General features: G+C 47.5%; 1 protein-coding gene across 1 annotated transcript in view; it reads right to left on the bottom strand.

The window, feature by feature from the left end:
* LOC109715885 (sorting nexin 1) overlaps positions 10,491–23,299 on the bottom strand; it is a 51,786-nt gene continuing 38,977 nt past the window's right edge. The window contains exons 10-11 of the mRNA XM_020241107.1: positions 11,482–11,542; positions 10,491–11,045 (exon numbers count right to left, since the gene is read on the bottom strand). Coding sequence (XP_020096696.1) covers positions 10,833–11,045; positions 11,482–11,542 — 274 coding nt within the window. The 3' untranslated portion in view covers positions 10,491–10,832. The remainder of the gene's footprint in view (positions 11,046–11,481; positions 11,543–23,299) is intronic.

Here is a 23,299-nt window from a genome sequence, read left to right as displayed (position 1 = left end):
AGATATGGGAGAGCTATTTGTATTTTGAGGAAATTATGTATTCACATTTTGGTAGATGGAGAATGTAATGCAATCAAATGATGTAACTATTGAATGAATGTAATAGTTAGACTATCTCTCTTTATACACTAGTATATTACTTGTGGTTCTTGCTCTTAGATGTATTGCACTTGTGTGCGCTATGTTCGATCATGTATGTTATCTAAGCATTTCTGGGCGCTTATTTGTACATGATCTGGTTGTTTAGCCTTGGGCGGACAGGCGAGGTGCTGTCCGTTCGGCGTCTGTTCGACGCGCCCGAACCGGACCAAATTGGTAGCGGCATCAGGGTGTGACACTAGTATTATTTACACTACATTAATGCCACTCGTTATCATTTAACATTTGGATGCTACTCGTTTGTTCTTCGACATTACACTACTTTCTATGTCATCAACACCCCTATCGGGTTCATCTCTATCTCTAGCATCATAGGATCCACGTTCCCACCCAATCCTCACCTATCTAATACCAAGCGTTCCAAGTACACTAGGTTATCATTTAGAAAGTATAAGGAAGGGAGCTACTATGCAATCCTACAATGCAATATGAAGAGATGAGATTAAATGCAATCTAAGACATAGAAAGGAGTTCGAAAGCTTCGGGATGGCACCCCCCACCTTTAATCGATGTAGAGGCTTGGGATATTCTTCTCGGCGAACTTTGCGAACAGGCTTTAGCCTTCCTTACACAAATCAACACTATCCCGGCCCTATTTTGCCGAGAACTTCACGCCGGCTCGCCGAATGCTAAAACCGACTTCACCCCCACGATTCGTAACCTAACAATAGGGTTTCCAAGGCTTCAAATGAGATCAATTTCATACTTTTACAAAAATCCCATTTTGGAGCCCTAGGTTTGCACCTATAGCAAACCACCCTATAAATCCCTAGAACCATGGGATTGATCTATTTAGAAGCATGCTTAGAGTACATTTGACCCATTCCTAAGCATCAAAACCCAAAACTCCAAAATTTAGAAGCTAGGGTTCGAGAGCTTACCTCTTGTGCTATACCAAAGAGAAGAGGAGAGGGAGATGAAGGTGTCCAAGGCCTTCCTCTTGATCTCCTTCTTCTTCTCCTTCTTTTCCTTCCTCTCCTTCTCCTTCTTCTTCTTCTCTTTTCTTTTCTTGAGAGAGAGAGCAAGAGAGAAAGAGAGTGAGAGAGAGTGAAATGAGAGAGTGTGAGAGAGAGAGAGTGAAATGGCTCAGCCCACTCTAATAAAGGCCATTTTGCATAAAAACCCCCCAGCTTTCCATCCACTGCACAGCCCTTACTGGGCAGAGTTCGCGCGGAGGGACCGGTCTCCTCGACTTGGGACCGGTCCCCGAGAGCTTCCCGCGAGCGCACGCGTTCGGGAACCGGTCTCTCCCCGGGAGACCGGTCCTCAGGAGACCGGTCCTCACCTGAGAGACCGGTCCCCGAGAGCTTCCCGCGAGCGCACGCGTTCGGGAACCGGTCTCTCCCCGGGAGACCGGTCCTCAGGAGACCGGTCCTCACCTGAGAGACCGGTCCCCGAGAGCTCGATTTTTAGGACTTAGCCAAATTTCGGCATTTCTCGTTGGGACCACGTTCGGGAACCGGTTCCTCCCTGCCAGGGACCGGTTGCACCAAGCAACCCCACTACACCCAGCCGAGGGAACCGGTCTCTCACCTCCAGAGACCGGTCCCCAAGAGCAACATCAGCCCAAAAATGCAATTGCACCATTTGCTTTGGCGGACTCAACTCCAAAGCACTTTTTGTGTTTTGGACATTCTTAACTCCCACAAAAGGTATTCTCTCGACAGTCAGTCGATCCTCGATGAAGTACAATCCTCGGATTTCGAGAATTTACTTCCTTACACCCTCCCCTCCTTAAAAGGAGTTTCGTCCTCGAAACTAACTCAATTCTTAACTTTAACTTAAATCCATACCTTACTCCTCGAATAGATGAGGATGGTGCTTTCTCATTAGATCCTCGAGTTCCCAGGTGGCTTCGCGATCCTCGTTATTGCTCCACCTGACCTTTACATAGGGAATTTCTCGATTCCTTAACTTTCGTACCTCTCGGGCGAGAATCCCTACCGGAAACTCTTCATAGCTCAAGTCTCTTTGAAGTTCCGGCGGTTCATATAGCATTGCATGCTCGGGGTCGTGAATATACTTGCGGAGATTGGAGACATGGAACACATTGTGTACATCCGCAAGCTTCGGCGGCAAAGCAAGTCGGTAGGCCACCGTGCTGACTCGTTCCAATATCTCATATGGTCCAATGTATCGAGGACTTAGTTTTCCTCGCACTCCAAACCGCTTCACGCCCCGCATCGGTGAAACTTTCAAGAATACGCGGTCACCTACCGCGAATTCTATATCTCGACGGCGCCTATCTGCATAGCTTTGCTGTCTCGACTACGCCGTGAGCAATCTCTTGCGAGCAAGGCGGACTTTCTCTTCCGCCTCTCGCAGAACATCGAGACCGAACTCTGCACACTCACCTACATCGCTCCAGTGTATAAAAGACCGACACGTCCGCCCATAGAGAGCCTCGAACGGTGCCATCTCCACACTAGCATGATAACTATTGTTGTAGGCGAACTCGGCCATAGGTAGGTGGTCGCACCAACTTTTCTTATAGTCGATGACACACGCTCGCAACATGTCCTCTAGAGTTTGAATAGTTCTCTCTGTTTGCCTATCGGTCTAGGGATGAAATGCAGTGTTAAAGTCGAGCCGTGTGCCAAGGGCTTCCTGCAGGCTCTTCCAGAAGTGTGAAGTGAACCGGGGGTCACGATCCGACACGATCGATTTCGGCACCCCATGCAGTCTCACTATCTCGTCAAGGTATACCTGCGCTAACCTGTCACCCGACCACGTGGTGTAGATCAGCAAGAAGTGAGTTGACTTCGTCAATCGGTCTACAATTACCCAAATTGCATCATGGCCGCCTGTCGAGCGAGGCAAGCCGACCACGAAGTCCATCGATATGTCCTCCCACTTCCAAACGGGGATTGGTAGGCTTTGAAGCTTTCCCGCTGGAAATCGATGCTCGGCCTTCACTTGTTGGCATGTCAAGCACTTTGCCACAAAGCGCCCAATATCACTCTTCATTTTCGGCCACCAATAGTGCATCTTCAGTCCTTGATACATCTTGGTGCCGCCCGGGTGATCGGCATATGGAGATCGGTGTGCTTCTTGCAGAATCAATTCACGAAGCTCTCCATCTTTCGGTACACACCATCGGTTTCGAAACCGAAGCGTACCATCGGCGTCTACCCTAAAATCGCCGCCATACCCTTCCTCGATGTTTCGCCGCACCTTTTGGAGTTCTGGGTCTGCGGGTTGCAGATCTTTGATCCTCTCCAACAAGGTCGGTTGAACAACGAGTGCCATCAACTGAGTCGGGACCTCGGAAGTGACCACTTCAAGGTCTAATCGCTCCATATCCAGCTACAAGGGTGTTTGCTGGGTAACATCAAAAGCGAGGTTCTTCGCCGACTTCCTACTTAATGCATCCGCGACCACATTTGCCTTCCCGGGGTGGTAGAGGATATCAACATCATAATCCTTTAACAGCTCCAACCACCGCCGCTGACGCATATTGAGCTCCTTCTGCGTGAACGGGTACTTCAAGCTCTTGTGGTCGGTATAGATCTCACAATGGGCACCATATAAGTAGTGCCTCCACAGCTTCAAGGCGAAAATCACCGCCGCTAGCTCCAAATCATGGATGGGGTAGTTCCTTTCATAGCTCTTCAGCTGACGGGATGCATAAGCGATCACCTTCCCATTTTGCATCAGTACACACCCCAACCTGAGATAGGAGGCATCACTGTAGATCACGAAGTCTTCGCCCTGCACCGGTAGAGCGAGCACCGGAGTCGAAGTCAGTCTTTGCTTCAACTCTTTGAAACTCCGGTCACATTCTTCACTTCAAACAAGGTGCCTTTCTGAGTCAGGCGGGTAAGTGGAATCACTATTTTGGAAAAGCCTTCCACAAACCGCCTATAGTAGCCCGCCAAGCCCACGAAGCTTCGAACCTCCGTGACATTTGTCGGGCGCGGCCAATCCTTGATTGCCTCAACTTTCCTCGGGTCTACAGAAACTCCACCCGCGGAAATCACATGCCCTAAGAAGGCGACCTCGCGAAGCCAGAAGTCACACTTCTTCAGCTTAGCATATAGCTTCTCCTCCCGAAGGACTTGAAGCACTATCCTCAAATGCTCAGCATGTTCCTCGTCACTATAAGAATAGACCAATATGTCGTCTATGAAGACCACGAGAAATCGATCCAAATACTTCTTGAAGACACGGTTCATCAAGTCCATAAATGCCGCTGGAGCATTCGTGAGTCCAAATGGCATGACCGTGAATTCGTAGTGTCCATACCGCGTACGAAACGCAGTTTTCTGCACATCCTCCGGCTTGAACTACAGTTGGTGATAGCCGGATTGCAAATCTATCTTCGAGTACACACACGACCCTTGCAACTGATCGAACAAGTCATCGATTCGGGGTAGTGGGTACTTGTTCTTGATCGTGACTCTGTTCAATTCTCGATAGTCCACGCAGAGTCGGAACGATCCATCCTTCTTCCTTACAAACAACACCGGGGCTCCCCACAGTGATACACTTGGCCGGATAAATTGCTTGTCGAGGAGATCTTGCAGTTGACTCCTCAACTCCTTCAATTCCGCCGGCGCCATTCGGTACGAGGCCTTCGAGATTGGTGTGGTACCGGGAACCAAGTCTATGACGAACTCGATCTCCCGATCCGGTGGTATCCCCGGCAACTCCGCAGGAAACACATCCGGGAACTCTCGCACTACCGATAGCTGCTCTAACGTTGGAGCTACTCGTTCCACCTCCACAACAGTCGCTAAGAATGCCGTGCAACCGCTGTTAACTAACTTCCTTGCTCTCGTCACCGACACCGTCACGACGAAGCACGAGCTTTGACAAGCCCGATAGGTGAACTCCTCTTGTCCTGGCTCACGGAATGTGATCACCTTGCTCTTGCAGTCGATCGTTGCGTGGTATTTCGAGAGCAAGTCCATGCCCAGAATGACGTCATAAGCTTCAAGCTTTGTGAGTTCCAGTGTCCGGATAGGCATAATCCAGTCACCTATTTGCACGGGACACGACGCACACTCCGAGTAAGTGTTAAACGTCGACCCAGGGCCCTCCACTTGCCACTTGTCACTCGCCTCTATGAGAATGCCATGCATGCGTGCGAATGATCTACTTATGAATGAATGTGTGGCTCTTGTATCTAATAAAGCCCTGGAGCGAACTCCGTTAATCAAAACCATACCAGCCACAAGGCGATGCTCCCTCGCCTCCGCAGGTTCTTCAGCTTGGACCTGAGCGGCGAACACCCGTCCGCTCGGGGCCGATCGCGTAACTTCAGGTTGACGCGGCATCATCGCGTGTCCAGTCGACGCGGCCGTCGGTGGAGCTCCTCCATAGTGAGCCGGGATCGCCGGCGCTGATACAATCGATGGGACAGGTGAGGCTCCTCCTCCCGGGCAGTCTCGAATGAAGTGTCCCAGCTGCCCACACTTGTAGCACTTGCCTCGGCCTTGCTCACAGCGCGAGACTGGGTGGTCTCCGCCGCACACAATGCATCGCCGCGCTCCACCGCCCCTCTGTTGAGCGTGCGGATACTTCGAGGTTTTCTTGTAACGTGCTTGTCCTCCCGAACTACCGCCGCCTTGCCGTTTCTTGCCCTTGTCCTTAGACTCGGCCAAAGCCTCACGTTTCTCCCGAACGTGGGCATCTCCGTGCTCCGCCCATAGGGCTCGATCAAATACCTCCGCAAAGGTCGTGAGCTTACGTATTTGCACGACCTTGTAGATCCCGGGCCGAAGTCCTCGCAAGAACCACTCGGCCCGGTCCCGGTCATCCTTTACAACGTCCAGAACGCAGTCTATAATATGGGAGAATTCTTGTTCATACTCCGCCACTGAGCGGTCCCCTTGCTCGAGCTTGCGGAACTTCTCCTTGAGCTTCCGCTTCAATGTATCGGGGAAATAGTTGGCGAACATCTCCCGCTTGAATTCCTCCCACAACATTGGCGGAAGGCCAGGAAGCCGATCCCGTTTGACTCGCTTCCACCAAACCTTCGCCGCCTTTTCCAAGCAGTGGGTGGCGAGGTATACCTTGTCCCTCTCCAAGGTACGCAAGTCGTCGAAAAGGGTCACCATCGAGTCAATCCAAGACTCGACCATCTCCGGTTCCACCTTCTCGCCCTCAAAGGTTGGCGGATGGAACTTGTCGAACTTGATAAGAGCCGCCAATGCGCGCTCTCCCTCCACGTCTTTGGCCGACACATTGGGGGTAGCCGATCCCGATGCCGCCTGTGGTACGATCGTTGGCAGTGGGCGTGCCGTCACCGGAACCGCCGCTATGCCCTCACCTTCTGCCGCTCCAGGTATGTGAGTCGAGGGTGCGGGCGGACCACCGCCCTCATTCGCCGTCACAGCCGCCGCCGCGATCTGCCGCTCCAATAGATCCTGGAGCCGCTCGAATCGGGTCTCCTGGCGCTGCATCACATTGGTCAGCGCGGTCACTGGCGCTTGTAACCGATCCATCACTGTCGGTTCCTCCTGCTCGGGCACCTCAGGAGTCGGTGCTGGGGCAGTCCTACGTGTGTAGCGTCTTGGAGACATTAGTCCCTAAAACGCAATTACTTGGCAAGTCATCTTAACCCATTATCTCGTCGCAATTACAACACATGACGACTCAACAACAAATCGGGCGGAAGCACACAAGTGTACTCGTTCTAGACTCTTGGTATCATGTCGTCGGCCGCCGACACAACCACCTCAAGACAAGAACTCATACCACTTGAGTCCGTCTCTAATCACAACTAGAGACATATTACCCATTTCGATCCAATCGAATCAACTTCCGCCATCGCTATAGGTTCACGTTTCGCTCACGCACCTATAACCTTAGGGCTTACCAACCTAGGGTCTCCTAGGTCATCCTAGACTCTCTCTTTACTTGCTCTTATCGCTCTGATACCACGCTCTGTCATGCCCCACCCCGAAACCACTACCGATTTGGCATTATTCGGGCGCGGCGAGCGGACCGCCGAACGGACAGCACCTCCCTTGTCCGCCCAAGGCTCAATCACAGGGATGTGTACAAGAATTTACCCAGAAAATTAAATTCTAGACATACACATCCACAAGGGCACAATCAGTGCCAACAATACAAAGAGCAAGCAAATCCACAAGATACACAAGTGAAATAAAGAGAGTACTTTACTAACTATTACAATAGTTCCATCATTTTCATTTATATCATTTTCTTTAAATGAATACATTTTCCATTTCAAAATACATAGCTCTCCCAAATCCTCACCAACAATGAATCTCTCTCAATACATAGGTGAACTAATGCAAAAGGAAAGCTACTATACTACCACGGTTTCACTGGTCGGGCGCAATGCCCTTGCCGCGGTCCTCTCTCGACAGCCCTGTACCTACCACTGGAAATAGAGTGGGGTGAGAACTATCTTCCATAGTTCCCAGTGGGCTTGGCCGCCGACTCTGCCGCTCTCCCCACTAGGTCCAAGTGGGCACAAGCAACAACAGATAGATAGATAGATAGATAGATATCTGAAAGCTGTAAATGCAATAGCAGGAAAACTATGCTACTATGCCCATAATCATGAATATGAATGCATGTATCATATGATAAAGGTTTGCTACCATGCTAACAAATTCGATCCATGTTCGAATAGCAATGTTCAATGACATTCTTAAACCTTTACTCTTTCCATTTACCCAATCTGTGGCGAGACCCTAGGGCTCGCCTATGACTCACCTTTCAACCCCAAAATAGGGAGGGAGCTCCATGTGCACCCAAGCCCGGGACCGTCTGCGGACCTCCATATGGTCCGGACCTCCAAGTGGTCCTAGTCACGCGACACTTCGGAGTACTCGACGACAATCCCATCCATGTAGGGATTGGATGGCTATACCATCCAAAACGCAGACTGTGAGCTAGATCTATCCTCTCCAAGTAGAGGCACGACTTAGTAATGGAATTGTTTAATTTACTTGTTATCCTTATACTTGCTTACATATTGTATTATAGCATGCCTCAGTTGACCTAGTGGTGTATTTCGCCACTCTCGGCGGCTTACCCACTGGGAACTATTGTTTAATAGTTCTTACCCCTATTGGTTGTTTGTTTTTGTTTCAGAGACTTCCGCGGCGAGAAAGGCTAGGGATCGCGCCAAGGGGTTGGCGTCTAGCAAGAGCCTCTGCGATATTATTATAGTTGGACCCGTTATCATCTTTCTTTTGTATTTTGTGGAAAGATGTATTATGTATTTGTTTAGAGATTTACTAGATTCTTGTGGTTTCAGTTGTATATACTTATTGTATATCTTGAGGTTGTTGATATTGTAGACTTTCATAGTAGATTATTTACTTACTCTGATAGCCTTGATAGGGATCTATTCTTATTTCTTCTTTGTTTTAGTAGACGCCTTGTGTACATCGAGGGGTGCTTGGTGTACACGGCGGGTCTATGCACGCGTCGGGCAGGCTTCCGCTGAAGCCCCAGCGTTACTTGTGGGCACGCTGGTGTTGCAAAATTCAAGAACACCGGCGATTACACAGCCTCAGGCAACATTGTTTCAGACCGCCTATAGATCGGCGAATGCAAATATCAATCAACAACCTGAAGTGGCATGGGGATTACCTCCTCTACCACCGTTACCAACGTATCAGCCCCAACATATGGGGATTAGAGCTGGGGGCAAGCCCCTAATGTTATGCAGGGCGCGAATCCTGCATTACAAAACTATGGACTTCCTCCAGGGCCGAATTCGGCTCAAGCATAGACCCCCGGTTCCCGTACCAAGGAACAATAACGAGTTGTATGCTCAAATCGAAGAAGCTATTCGAAATACTTTCGGAGTAGGGGCTAGGCCAACAATGTGGCCCGTGTTTCGATCTCCTTACCCTGCGAATATAGACACAAAACATCCTTACCCAGCGAATTGAAAAATGACAAAGTTTGATAAATTTTCTGGAGATGAGACCGAAAACACAGTCGAACATGTGGCACGGTTCACATTTTTAAAAAGGCCCTACATATAGCGACCTCACATATAGCAACATTTTTAAAAAGTGTCAGTAATTTCGCCAGCAGTACTTTTTTTGATCTATAGCGATATTTAAAAGTGTCGCTATACACCATATCTGTTGTAGTGACTAGATTTTTCTCATATGAATATTGAGAAGAAAATAACTATAAACGAAAGGAAAAAGATATAGAAGGAGATTACTTATTTCAAAGACTTAAACCCAAATATTCTTGAGAGTAGATGGCCGTAAATCCAATCAAAGTTGTTCAGTCCACCAAACAACCCTATAAGAGAGTTTCTAGCCCATTAATACCATCTAAAAACCTCCAAATTGAAAACTTCCAAATCTAAATTCAAAAGTTCACATTAAAGTTTTTCAAAAACTATCAAAATATACTATTTAAAGTGTAGAAAAAAAAGAACTCACCTCTTCCAGGTTCTATCTCGCAAATCAAGCCTTTGGACCAAGGGAGGGCTCTCCAAAGACTCTTCTCCCTTTTCTTTTGCTCCAACTCCAAGCTTGCTTGACGTTGAGCTTTCAAAGAGAGAGGAGAGAGTAGAGGTAATGGCTTTCGAGGAGAAAGTAGTTGAGAGGGAGCGGGCGAGGAGATGGAGGAAAGGGAGAGTGTGTTTTCTCTCCAGTGAGTTGGGAGAAATGAGGGAGAGAGAGTGAGAGAGACAGAGGTATTAACAGACGTAATCATGTTCCTTCCAAACAGAGCCTATGTATAGGTGAGTACCGATAGTCGAATTTAAATACTGGTCCTTTCTTACTTAGTATTAGTACCGTCACTCAGTACCGATGCACCTCCATAATAGCTCGAAGAGTACCAATTTTCTATCTCAAATATTAGTACACAAAAGTTAGTTCTGTAAGATCAGGACATTCCCCCACTTAAATTTTTATTGAGTATCAATACTTCCAAATTTCAATACCATTAGTGAAGTTAGAAGAGGCCGAATGCAGATTTACTTCAGAAAATTTATTTTTCGTGCCATTTTTCACACCAAAACAATTCTTACTCAATTCACTCTTTCAAAACATTTCAAATGACACCACAAACCATTTTACACCGGATCTAACCAATTTACAAAGTTTAGTATACTACATTTCTTTTATTAGTTTGGTTCACATAAATTTCCATTTGCCACCCAGTGATGTAGTGGTTTTTCACTTGCCCCAGCTTCGCGTTGCCGCGCTGAAGTGCACATTATGGCCATGTTTTATTTTTTTTTTTATTTTTCACAATAGGATCTATAAATTTTTTTTATTTTTCACAATAAGATCTACAAAAAAACGGAATAACAAAATGATGCACCATTATATTCCACAAACCACAATACAATAAAATATAACAATTTGCCATTCTACAATCGTATGGCTAGCGAAGAGTATCCCTTCATTACCTATTTTAATCACAAGTCTCTATGATAAAAGTAAAACCGAAATAAAAGTAAAACCAAAATAAACTCATAAGAAACCTAACTGCAATCCTGTAAACCACGAGATGACTTAGTTAAAATGTGCCAAACCACGTAGGAGTAAATTGTGGGTTACCTTTTTTTATTATTATTTTTTCCCCCTCTTCCTAGGTAACACAGTCAACAAAAGCATTCTTGAGTATACACAAATAACAATGAACAAAGTTTTCAAAATCCTGCAGTAGTATAACAAGAAAGAACCACTATTGTTTGATAGTTTACAACACTATGATGAAGAAGAACAAGCTTCCAGCTTTGGCAGGATGTTTCGCCACGCGTCAGCTATATCATTAGCAAGCTTCGCTTGCCCCTTTGCAAATTCATGGAACGCGAGGCCCATATCTGCAGTTTTTTGTTCTTGGAAACGAACTAGCTCCTCATTCATCAATTTAACTATATTCTCAAATCTCCTAGTTGCCTCCTCACTCTCGGCTTTCAACTGCGTCATACACATGAGAAGGATCAAGCAAAGGATTCATATATCTCACCAAAGTATACAAACACATGAATGGCAAGGTTTTCAATTAACACTACTAAACATGCCTGTATAGATCCTACAATTTCATTTAGCTTTAATTTTGGCAAGATTGCATTTTAATCAAGTATCACATCTTTTTCACTACTACCTCTAATATTAGTTTTTGTTTGTCACTCCTAAAGGCTTTGCTAGTTATGAGTTAATGACCAAAAGAACACAGAAAATGCATTTCTTTTATGGTTGTCACCGCAAATGTACCATGTGGTGCTAACTGATTTTCACGCAGCTTACTACTCAAAAAAGGCTACAACTAGCGCGTGTCGGATACAATTGTTTCTTTGTTTTATCCCCTCTGTTACAGATGACGAAGAAAAAAAAGCATAAATGACTGCCTTACCTCCTTGTATTCCATTTCTGCTTCTCCATGCTTTTCAGAATGCATAAGAGCTAATTTTTCGCTGCAGGGAACAAAAATTTAGCACTCAGTTATTGTTGATTTTGATAAAAAGTAACTGGCTACTAGCATGCAACTTCAATGAGGGAGGAAAAAAAACACATGTGAGAAAAAGCCACTAATGTTAGAGATTTTACTTCAGTCAGGCTAATAATATAAGACCAACTACAATAATGAACAATAGATTGCTAGTAAAAACAAAAACCTTAATGACATTAAAAATTCAATGAAAAGATGCAGGATCCTTGATCCAGAGAGAGAGAGAGAGAGAGAGAGAGAGAGAGAGAGAAAGAGACCCTCAATGATATCATGATTGAGTAAAAATTGAGAAATAAAATGCAGATGTGGTTACAAAAAAGGGTAAAAATTGTATGCAACTAATCTAAACTTTTAGGTTGTTCGAAAACAACTACCAATTCTTTAAAATTCTTGATTCTACTATCTTTAATTTATTTAATTCTACTTGCTTAGCAGTTATGAAAAACTATCGTGTGCACCCTGTGCATTTATACAGCGCACCTTTATTGGCATACACCTAGTGCACTTGTACATTCGTATATCACACTGTTACGACATATTTAGTATCTCATTCTATATAAGGATACTCTCTTGGGGTTTCTTCTTATATCGTTGGTGCTGTTTGCTGGTGTCGCCTAGTTAATCTCAAGTACTGCCGGTTCATCTCGGGTTCAACTCTGACTCCTTGTCATCTTTCCTCTGGATCTGTGATTACTTGGTCTATTTTTCGAATTTGTCTCTCTTGTGGTGAATCTTTTTTTTTTTGGTGGTAACATATCTTCCTCTTCAAACCTTCTAGTAAATAACATCAAAACTTTCATACCACTTGAACTCACGGATTCCACATATCTGGGGTGGAAACAAATTTTTTTTAATGTTTTGGAGAGTTTTGATGTTACATCGCATGTGGACGGAACTGGTACTATACCGCCTCAAACTATTGAAACTTCTGATAAGAAAGCAAGTGCAAACCCCGAATATCAAAAATGGAAAAAGGAAGACACCACTATACTCTCATGGATTAATGCCACCCTTTCTCTTAGCATATTATACATAGTTGTTTCTAGCTCTCCTAAAACTGCATATAATGCTTGGAAAATTATTGAAGTATATTTTCTTGATAAAACTACTTCCACGGCTTTCTTTCTAAAGTCCGATGTAACACACTGGACCTGTGCAAATTGCGAGGTTCGAGTGTTTGGATGGATTCCGAACTTTTCCACACTTGATGGAAGGTCGTAGATGGTATTCCGACCTAAAAGTTCGAATTCTGAATTTTTGGCTAAGTCCTGAGAGTTTTCACTCTCGGGGACCGGTCCCTAGTAGGAGAGACCGGTCCCCTCGGAACAGTGTCGCGGCCAAGCTTGAGGCAATCGGTCCCTGGCAGGGAGAGACCGGTTCCCGAACGCGCATTTTGCGGGAGGGTCCGAGAGACCGGTCCCAGGTGTGGGAGACCGGTTCTCGAACGTTGGTTTTGCAGGATGAACCGAGAGACCGGTCCCAGGCAGGGAGAGATCGGTCCCTCTGGGCAAAAATTGCCCAGACCGAGCAGTGCACAGATTGCACAGTTGAGGGACCTGTGGATTTTGTTACCATAGGAGGCTTATATGGTCTTTTCTCTTCCTCTCACTCTCATTTCTCCCCTTCACACCCATTCTAGAGAGAGAGAAAGAGAAGGAGAAGAAGAGGAAGAAGGAGAAGGAGAGGAGCTTACTTGGAGGCTTTGGAGCATCATCCCCTTCCTCTCATCTCAGCTTTGGTGGCTTGGAGCTCGTGGTTGAAGCTTCGTGGAGGATCAAACTTCAACCCTACTTGGTTTAGAGCTTGGATTGGAGCTTCTCTTGAGGTTGGTAGCTTGTATTCTCCATTTAATACAAGTTTTCTAGATTTTTTCTAGATGAAACCCTAGATTGTGGAATTAGGGTTTATTTTGAGGGTTTTGGATTTGTGGCTTTTAGAGCTCTATTGATGGGTTTAGAACCTTGGATTAGGTTTCTTTGGAGAGGATTTCGCGATCATTTGAGCTTTGTTTGAGGATTTCTTCACCGAGGTGAGTTTTTCTCCCCTAGCCTATATTGCTTATTGATTGAGCTTAGGATTGATCGTAAGGTTTATCTGACTCTTGTTCCTACATCTTTAGGGTGCTAGGAGAGTAGCGGACACCTCCGTTCGGCGAAACGAAGGGTTCCGTTTTTTCGGTAGGTTTGGCATCATGAAAACGAGGCGAAATGGCCCCCATGCTTTCTATACCCGTCGTAACGTCATTTTAAATGCAAATCTATACTAAATGAAATTTATGTAAATTTTAAAACACTTAAAATGCATGTGTTATGTGTAAGATAATTTTCACTCTATATAGTAGAGCATTCTGGGTATTGTTACATGCATTTGAGTAGTGTTCGCACTAACCGTTTGGAAACATGCCTCATATGTTTAAAGTGGCTCAATTATGCATTTATGAACATTTGGTTTAAGCTTGGACTTAGTAAATGAAAGTGTCATAAAGGGGCACTTGGACTAGCAAACTATGAGACTATTGTATTGAGACTTAGTGATAGGCCATGGACATCTACTACTTTCCATGTTTTAGACATGATGACATAGAGATAGGCCTATGAGAGAGTTGTGACGTATTCCATGTTGTTAGACATGAGAACTTTGTACTTGAGACGGATCTTTTGGTTACTTGCCATTGTGCTCATTCGCACATACTTGTGAGGGTCGCTCCTTACAAGCCGGCACTCCGGAGATGGCCATCGCAATACATATTCGCCGTGCGGGATTGGGCGCCGAAGTAGATTGCCGTGGGAAAGGCTCATTCCTAGAGTGGGGATGTTGACTACCACGGGGCCATTAGGCTCGGCACCGACCAGACAGCCTACGGGTGGGTCTCAGGGCCAGACAGCCTTCGGGAGGGTCTCTTCAGATTTGACTTAGAGCATTCATCTTGCCATGTGGACATTGATTAGAATAGTAAACAATGACATCTTTACTATTTGACTTATGGACATCATACTAGCGATGCTTGGGTACATTCATACTTGAATAGCTTTTCTTACTTATGCTAAATCATGCTAAGTAGAGATATCATGTGGTAGCTAATATTCATGCTTATTTACTTGTCGTACATATCGCTCTTGTTTATATCTGCTTACTGACCCCTTCTTTAGTTTGGGCCTAGTGGTGCATTTCACTAAAGCCAGTAATTGCCCACTGGGAACTATTATTCAATAGTTCTCACGCCCTCTGTTTTATGGTTTTATTTCAGAGCCTTCGACACCGGCGGAGGCATGGGATCGCGGCAAGGGAGTCGTGTAGCTAGGTAACGGAGCTTGCTGTTGCTCCTAGGTGGTCACTCTTCTTTTTGGTTTTTGTGAGAGAGAGAGTTTTGTACCATGTATAGAGAACACCTGTGTACCTTGTTTAGCTTTCGTTTTTGGGATTCTTATTGTATTACTTTATATTTTCATCTAGTAGATTTTAGCTTTATAGTTCTTTTCCTCTATTGTAGCATCTAGATATACTTGCTCTGATACTCCTAGATGTTCTCTTTTTACTGCTTCATTTATCGCTTTGTTTTAGACGCCTTATATGTTTTAGACATATGGCGGGTCTCGGCACGTGCCGGGCGGGCTTCCGCTGGGTCCCGGGGCGTGACAGATTAGTTTGGTATCAGAGCCTAGGGTTGAGTTTTAGTGGACCTAGCAAACCTTAGGCTGGTTGGACTATAGTAAATAGGCTCGTGAGAGACGAGGTCTATTTGACTTGTAAGCGAAAGTACCGTGATTGGGTATCTTGATAACTCTAGAAAGTGGAGTTAAATCGAAGTGTATAGCTCCTAACTTCGCGGAGGGTTACGTTGGCGGCCGACAACGTAACATCCGGAGTTAGTAGTGAAGCACACTTCATTACTTTCGCATGATTTGGAGCATTACCTTCTTGAGTGGGGATTCGATAGCGTGGGCTGCTAACTTACGCTTTTATGATGTTGTAGTGTGATGCCGATTACACACTCCCAATCTGCCGGAGCGGATAACGCGGCTAACCTGGAGGAGGTCGAGACCTCCGCTACCTCCGGATCCGGCGAGGTCCGAGAGTTGAGGGGCCAGCTTGCGGCTCTCACTGATATGGTGGCACAACAGACGGAGGCAGCGCACCGACAGGAGGTGCGGATGAAGCGCCTGAAGGACCTTCTACAGCAGGCGGCAGCCTCCAAGGAGACTCAGGCCCTTGCACCGCCAGCACCAGTTGTGGACGTCGCGCCGAGAGCACCGTCGCCCGCGCCCAGTTCTTCCTGAGCAGCGCCTGCTACCGCGCCTCAGAAGGAGGCCATCGCGGTACCACCTGTGCAGAGGCCCCCGGCTGGAGCAGCTTTCCCTACCTTGGTCGAGGGAGCGTAGCGGGACCGACTCATGGAGCGCCTCAACTAGTTCAGGAGGTACAGTCCTCGGATCTTTGATGGCGAGAAGGTCGACCACTGGATCGTAGAGAAGTGGTTGATGCATATGGAGAAACTCTTCCGCTACACCTTCGTGGAGGAGCAAGATCGAGTTTGGCTCGCCACACACCACTTGGACGGCGAGGCCTACCGCTAGTGGTTGGATCTCCAGGAGAACCCCAGCACTGACTTGGTGGCTATATCTTGGAAGAGGTTCAAAGAGCTTCTATTGGCGCACTACTTCCCGACCAGCGTCAAGAGGAAGATGGAGCAGGATTTGCGCAACTTGCGCCAAGGAGACCGGACCGTAGCCGAGTACGAGCGGGAGTTTTCTCGGCTTCTACACTGCGTGCCTTTCGTCGTGCGGGACGACGAGGACAAAGCCCGCATTTTCGAGCGAAGATTGCGACCGTCGATTTTTCGGTTCGTGCAATCCTCTAACCTCCAAACCTACCGGGAGGTGGTGGATCGCGCGCTCATCATGGAGAGCAGCGCGGCAGATGTCCAGGAGCAGCGAGAGGCTATGGACAAGAGGAAGGCCAAGAGGCCTGCGGTTGAGGGTGCGAGCCAGACGCACTCTAGGAGACCGCCGAAGCATCTTAGGAGCCAGCAGCGTGGACGCGGCTCAGCGACGCAGCGAAGAGGTTTCGACCGTCGCCGGCCTTCCCCGTGTGTGATCTGCGGTGGTCCTCATTACCCACCGCAGTGCCCACAGCGGGCGGGCAGGTGTTTCCAGTGTGGCCAGGAGGGCTACGTCCGTACTGAGTGCCCGAGAGGTTCTTCACCAGCACCGTCGACTGCATCGGCACCGGCTCTACCAGCCGCTAGCCACGGGACTCCGTCGACACAGTACCAGCCTAGGCAGCCACCCGTCCAACGCCAAAGCGAGGGATCTCGACAAGCCCCGAGTGGGCGTTTGTATGCCGCTCAGACCGAGGAGGCGGCAGCAGCCGAGGATGTGGTTGCAGGTATCATTAGAGTTCGTGCTTTATTTGATACCGGTGCATCGCATTTATTTATAGATCGGCTGTTTGCCGAGTTGCATGGCATCCCTTTGATTTTTTTGTTGCATTCGGGATATGTAGTAGTACCCGACCACACTCTGGATATTCGAGAGTATTGCCCTAGTTTCCTTGTTCGAGTAGGAGATTGGATCATGCCCGTGGATTTGCTTGCTCTGCGCAAGCTAGGGGATTTCGATGTGGCCTTGGGTATGGATTGGCTAACCAAGTATTATGCCACGATTGATTGTAAGAATCGCACAGTTACTTTTAGAGAACCGGGGCAGATTGAAGTTGTGTTTAGAGGATGCCGGAGTTCGCTTTTCGCGATATCGATCAGCTCGTCTCGAGCTAGGCAGCTGATCAGCCGAGAATGTGTAGCCTACTTGGCTAGTGTTGTGTTAAGGGGCGAGGATGACACCCTCGGGATCGAGGATATCCCGATGGCACGGGAGTTCCAGGACGTGTTTCCAGCTGAGCTACCGGGTATGCCACCCGATAGGGAGATCGAATTTGTGGTAGATCTCGTCCCTGGAACTACTCCAATCTCGAAGCCACCCTATAGGATGGCACCGACGGAGCTAAAGGAGCTAAGGGCACAGCTACAGGATCTGTTGGAGAAGGGCTTCATTCGACCGAGCGTCTCGCCGTAGGGGGCGCCAATTCTGTTCGTCAAGAAAAAGGACGGATCACTTCGCCTATGTGTGGGCTATCGTGAACTCAATAAAGTCACGATCAAGAATAAATATCCGTTGCCGAGGATTGACGACTTGTTTGATCAGCTTCAAGAATCGTTTGTGTATTCCAAGATAGACTTGCAGTCGGGATACCACCAGTTGAAGATTAAACCCGAGGATGTGTCGAAGACGGCTTTTAGAACACAGTATGGACATTATGAGTTCACAGAGATGCCGTTCGGGCTTACTAATGCCCCGGCAGCTTTTATGGATCTGATGAACCGTGTTTTTAAACCTTACCTGGGCAGGTTCGTCGTAGTGTTCATCGACGACATTTTGGTTTATTTCCGAAGTGATGCGGATCACGAGGAGCATTTGAGGCTGATACTTCAAATACTTCAGGAAAAGAAGCTTTATGCCAAGCTGAAAAAGTGTGCATCTTAGCTTCGAGAGGTAGCATTCCTTGGACATTTAATATCAGGATCGGGTATAGCCGTGGACCCCAAAAAGATTGAAGCAATCAAGGATTGGCCGAGACCGACGAGCATCACGGAGATACGGAGATTCCTTAGATTGGCCGGTTACTACCGAAGATTTGTCGAGGAGTTTGCTAAGCTGTCTACTCCCCTCACGAGGCTCACACATAAAGGTGTCAAGTTCATCTGGAATGATGCGTGTGAGAGAAGCTTCTAAGAGTTGAAGCAACGACTGACGACCGCCCCGATCCTAACCCTGCCAGTTGCTGGGGCAGGGTATGTGGTTTATAGTGATGCATCTCTTAATGGATTGGGCTGCGTTTTGATACAGGATGGCAAGGTGATCGCGTATGCTTCTCACCAACTGAAGGAATATGAAAAGAATTACCCTACGCATGATTTGGAGTTGGCGGCCGTAGTCTTCGCATTGAAGTTATGGCACCACTACTTGTACGGCGAGCGGTGTGAAGTACACACGGATCACAAGAGCTTGAAGTACCTGTTCACTCAGAAGGAGTTGAACTTAAGGCAGCGCAGATGGTTGGAGCTGCTCAAAGACTATGATCTGACGATCCTATACCACCCGGGCAAGGTTAACATGGTGGCGGATGCGCTAAGTAGGAAATCAACGAAAAACTTAGCGATGCATGTTGTGACTCAACCGCAGTTGATCGAGCAGATGAAGCGGTTGGAGTTGGAGGTAGTGACTTCTGACACGCCTTTGAGGTTGATGACCTTGTTAATGCAACCTACACTCTTGGATAGAGTTAAAGAGAAGCAAGCTTCTGATGTGGAGTTGCAAAAGGTTCGAAATAAAATGGTTGATGGTTGCACCGGCGGCTATCTTGTGGATGACCAAGGATTGATGCGTTTCCGTGGGCGGATTTGTGTACAGGCGGATTCGGAAATTAAAGAGGGTATTCTTCAAGAAGCGCACCGAGCGCCCTATGCTATACATCCGGGAGGCACCAAGATGTATAAGGACTTGAAATTGCTTTATTGGTGGCCCGGAATGAAAACGGATGTTGGCGAGTTTGTAGCTCGTTGTTTAACTTGCCAACAAGTAAAGGCTGAGCACCGATTACCAGCGGAAAAACTTCAGAATTTGCCTATTCCCGTGTGGAAGTAGGAGAAGATCACCATGGATTTCGTGACAGGATTGCCTCGCTCTCAGGCCGGGCATGATACTATATGAGTGATAGTGGATAGGTTGACGAAGTCGGCGCACTTCATACCTATTCATACTACTTGGACCGAAGAGAAGCTCGCACAAATGTACCGTGATGAGATTGTGCAACTTCACGGAGTGCCTACTTCGATGTTATCTGATCGAGACACTCGGTTTGTGTCTCACTTTTGAAAGAGCCTACAGGACGCCTTAGGCACCCGATTGGACTTCAGCACTGCTTTCCACCCTCAGAGTGATGGGTAGTCGGAGCGCACCATTCAGACTTTAGAGGACATGCTCCGAGCATGTGTGATAGACTTCCAGGGAGGATGGTCGCACATCTACCGATGGCGGAGTTTGCTTATAACAACAGTTATCAAGCAAGCATCAAAATGGCGCCGTTCGAAGCATTTTATGGACGGAAGTGTAGATCGCCACTTCATTGGAGTGAAGTAGGCGAGAGATTGGGTTTAGGCCCTGATGTGCTCCAGGAAGCTGAGGACAAGGTTCAAATTGCTCGGGAGCGACTTTCGACGGCACAGAGTACACAGAGGAGCTACGCCGATCGACGGCGGCGAGACTTGGAGTTCCAAGTTTGAGACCATGTATTTTTGAAGGTCTCGCCGACTAGAGGGATCAAGAGATTCGGGATTCGGGGTAAGTTGAGGCCCCGTTTCATTGGACCGTATGAGATTTTGGAACATGTAGGTCCGGTAGCGTATCGACTTGCTCTACCACCGAACCTATCGGGCGTGCACAACGTCTTTCATGTATCGGTCCTTCGGAAGTACATTTTCGACCCAGCTCATGTGTTGGATGCTACACCTATGGAGTTACGGGATGATTTGAGCTTCGAGGAGCAACCAGTGAGGATTTTGGCCCGTGAGGTGCGGAAACTGCGGAATCAGGATATTCCATATGTGAAGGTTCTTTGGAGCAACCACGGGGAGCAGAAGACCACGTGGGAGCTAGAGAGCGCGCCGCGGGAGCGCTATCCCCATCTTTTTCAGATGGAGCTTTGAGGTATGTGTTTGCTTTTGAGTTTCGCGGACTAAACTCCTTTTTAGGAGAAGTGAATGTAATACACTGGACCTATGCAAATTGCGAGGTTCGAGTGTTTGGATGGATTCCGAACTTTTCCACACTTGGTGGAAGGTCGTAGATAGTATTCCGGCATAAAAGTTCGAATTCTGGATTTTTGGCTAAGTCCTGAAAGTTTTCACTCTCGGGGATCGGTCCTTGGTAGGAGAGACCGGTCCCCTCGGAACAGTGTCGCGACCGGTCCCTGGTAGGAGAGACCGGTCCCTTCGGAACAGTGTCGCGGCCAAGCTTGAGGCAACCGGTCCGTGGCAGGGAGAGACCGGTTCCCGAACGCGCGTTTTGCAGGAGGGTCCTAGAGACCAGTCCCAGGTGCAGGGAGACTGGCTCCCGAACGTTGGTTTTGCGGGATGAACCGAGAGACCGGTCCCAGGCAGGGAGAGACCGGTCCCTCTGGGCGAAAATTGCCAAGACCGAGCAGTGCACAGATTGCACAGTTGAGGGACCTAAGTGGATTTTGTTACCATAGGAGGCTTATATGGTCTTTTCTCTTCCTCTCACTCTCATTTCTCCCCTTCACACCTGTAAGGAAGTGAATTCTCGAAACTCGAGGATTAGACTTCGATTAGAATCGACTAGTGGTCGAGTGCGTAATCTTCGGAAAGTCCGAAGGTGATCTTAATGCGTAAAGTGCATTAAGGAGAGGTCCGCGAGAGCACCAGTGCAAAACTTGCACTGGAGCAGAAATGCTCTCGGGGACCGGTCCCTGGCAGGGAGGGACCGGTCCCATCAGGCTGGGTTGCGAAGGTCTCTGATGAGACCGGTCCCTGGTGGACAGGGACCGGTTCCCGAACGTTGGCCCGGCGAGACTTAGCCAAAATTTGGCTAAGTCCCGAGAATGCAGCTCTCGGGAACCGATCTCTCGGACAAGGACCGGTCTCCCGGGGACCGGTCTCTCAGGCAGGGACCGGTTCCCGAACGCGAAAATCCCTCTGCTCTTAATGGCAGCCTTCGGGGACCGGTCTCCCCGAGCTGGGACCGGTCCCTCACTGCGAAAATGCCCAGAGAGGGCTGATTCTAAAGATAAAAAGTTGAGGGGGCTAGCTGCAAAATAGCCTTTATTAGAGATGGGGGACCCCTCTCTCTCCCTCTCAGTTGCTCTCTCTCTCTCTTTCATACTCTCTCTCTCTCTCTAGAAAGAAACGAAGGAGAAGAAGAAGGAGAAGAAAGAAAAGAAAGAAAAGAGGAAGAAGTAGAAGGAGAAGTCCAAGAAGAAGAGGAAGAAGGTCTTCTTCCCTCTCTCCTTCAACCTAGGGCAAGCTTGGAGCTTGGCTTAGAGGTAAGCTCCAAACCCACTCATGGTAGATTTCTTAGGATTGGGTTTTGTTGCTTAGAATTGGTTCAAATGGAACCTAGAGGAGATGAATAGGTGGTTCGGGCTCGCAATCGAAGCTCGCACCACGGATTTCTCCCTCGTTGCCATTCTAGGGCACGGAATTGGGGATTTTGGTAAATCTAGGGTTTTAATCTATCTTACTAGGTCGTAAACCAAATTGCTAGGTCTCGGAACGCGTCGGCGAAGACGGTTTGCCGATCCGGCGAGCGAGTGCGGAGTTATCGCCGAATCGGGTACTCGAGGGCTCGCTTCGCCCCGAGGAGTTGAAGCGGCGTACAAGAACCCCAACGTCGAGTTTTCTATCGTCGCGGCATCGCCAAGAGGTGGGTGGTGTCCATCTCGAAACAATCGGGCTCCCTTCTATGTCTTAGTACATGTCGACCCTTGCATCTTGTATTATTGCATTATAGGATGATTGTGCATTGCCTTTCCTTATTCTTTCCCTGATGATATCGTAGCATGTATTGGATACTTGATATAGTGGATCGATAAGGATTGGGTCGAGATTGTGAATCCTATAGTGCAGAGAAAAGGATGGGCTTAATGGTTGGTCTAATGATGAACAAAGAACGGGTGGCATCTAATCAATAGTAAACCATGAACGAGTGGCATTTAGTTGATAGTAGGCAAAAGAACAAATGACACATATGAGTCGTAGTGTATGTGAAACCTATGGACTATATGATGATTGTGACCCTAGAGGATAGGGTATTCTCGAGATGAGGATTGGATCATGCTCACGGTCTGTTTTAAATCTGGTGATGGAAGCCCCACACAAGTAGTGCGCTCCGGAGTTAGTCACGTGGGATTGCCTATCTTGGGTCCCAAGGGATTTGCCTATTTGGCCCCGCCAGACGGTCTCGGTTCGTAGTGCGAGTTGACCCTCCCTACCTTCGAGATGGCTAGTGAGCTGTAGGCGAGCCTTCGGGTAAGCCACGAGATTGATGAACAAGTAAATGAGGTAAACGAACGAGTGAATAGCTTTATCTTTGGACATGATAACAGGTTAGCTGCTTACCTATTTCATTGTGCATGCATCATATATTTATGATTGGGCATAGTAGAGTAGCTTTACTCCTGTCATTTACAGCTTTTCTTATTATCTATCTATCGATTGTCTACTTTTGCCCGCTTGGACCTAGTGGGGAGATCGGCGGAGTCGGCGGCCGAACCCACTGGGAACTAAGGAAGTTAGTTCTCACCCCCATTTTACTACAGGTTCCAGTTCGGGTGCCCCCGGTGAGCGTGAGGATCGCGGTAAGGGCCCGACGTTCTAGTCGCATTAGCTACCTCCCTTTTGTATTAGCTATCACCCCTTTTGTATTGGAGAGTAGATGATGTATAGGGTGAGGTTCGAGTGATTGTATTTATGTTTTTGGAATAAAGTAAAAGATGTAACTAAACATATATATATTATGTCAACTGAATGTAATAGATAGCCCTTCTCTCTTATGTACTTGTATATTTTCTATACTCGTATCTTGCTCTTGGTTGTTGCACTAGTGGTGCTTCTTGATCGTGTATTTATGAATTGATTCCTGGGTAAATT

The sequence above is a fragment of the Ananas comosus genome, linkage group 1, assembly GCF_001540865.1.
Source record: "Ananas comosus cultivar F153 linkage group 1, ASM154086v1, whole genome shotgun sequence".
In the NCBI taxonomy this organism is placed as follows: domain Eukaryota; kingdom Viridiplantae; phylum Streptophyta; class Magnoliopsida; order Poales; family Bromeliaceae; genus Ananas; species Ananas comosus.
The sequence above is the reverse complement of the archived record's forward strand: the minus strand, read 5'-3'. Positions and strand labels throughout refer to the sequence as shown.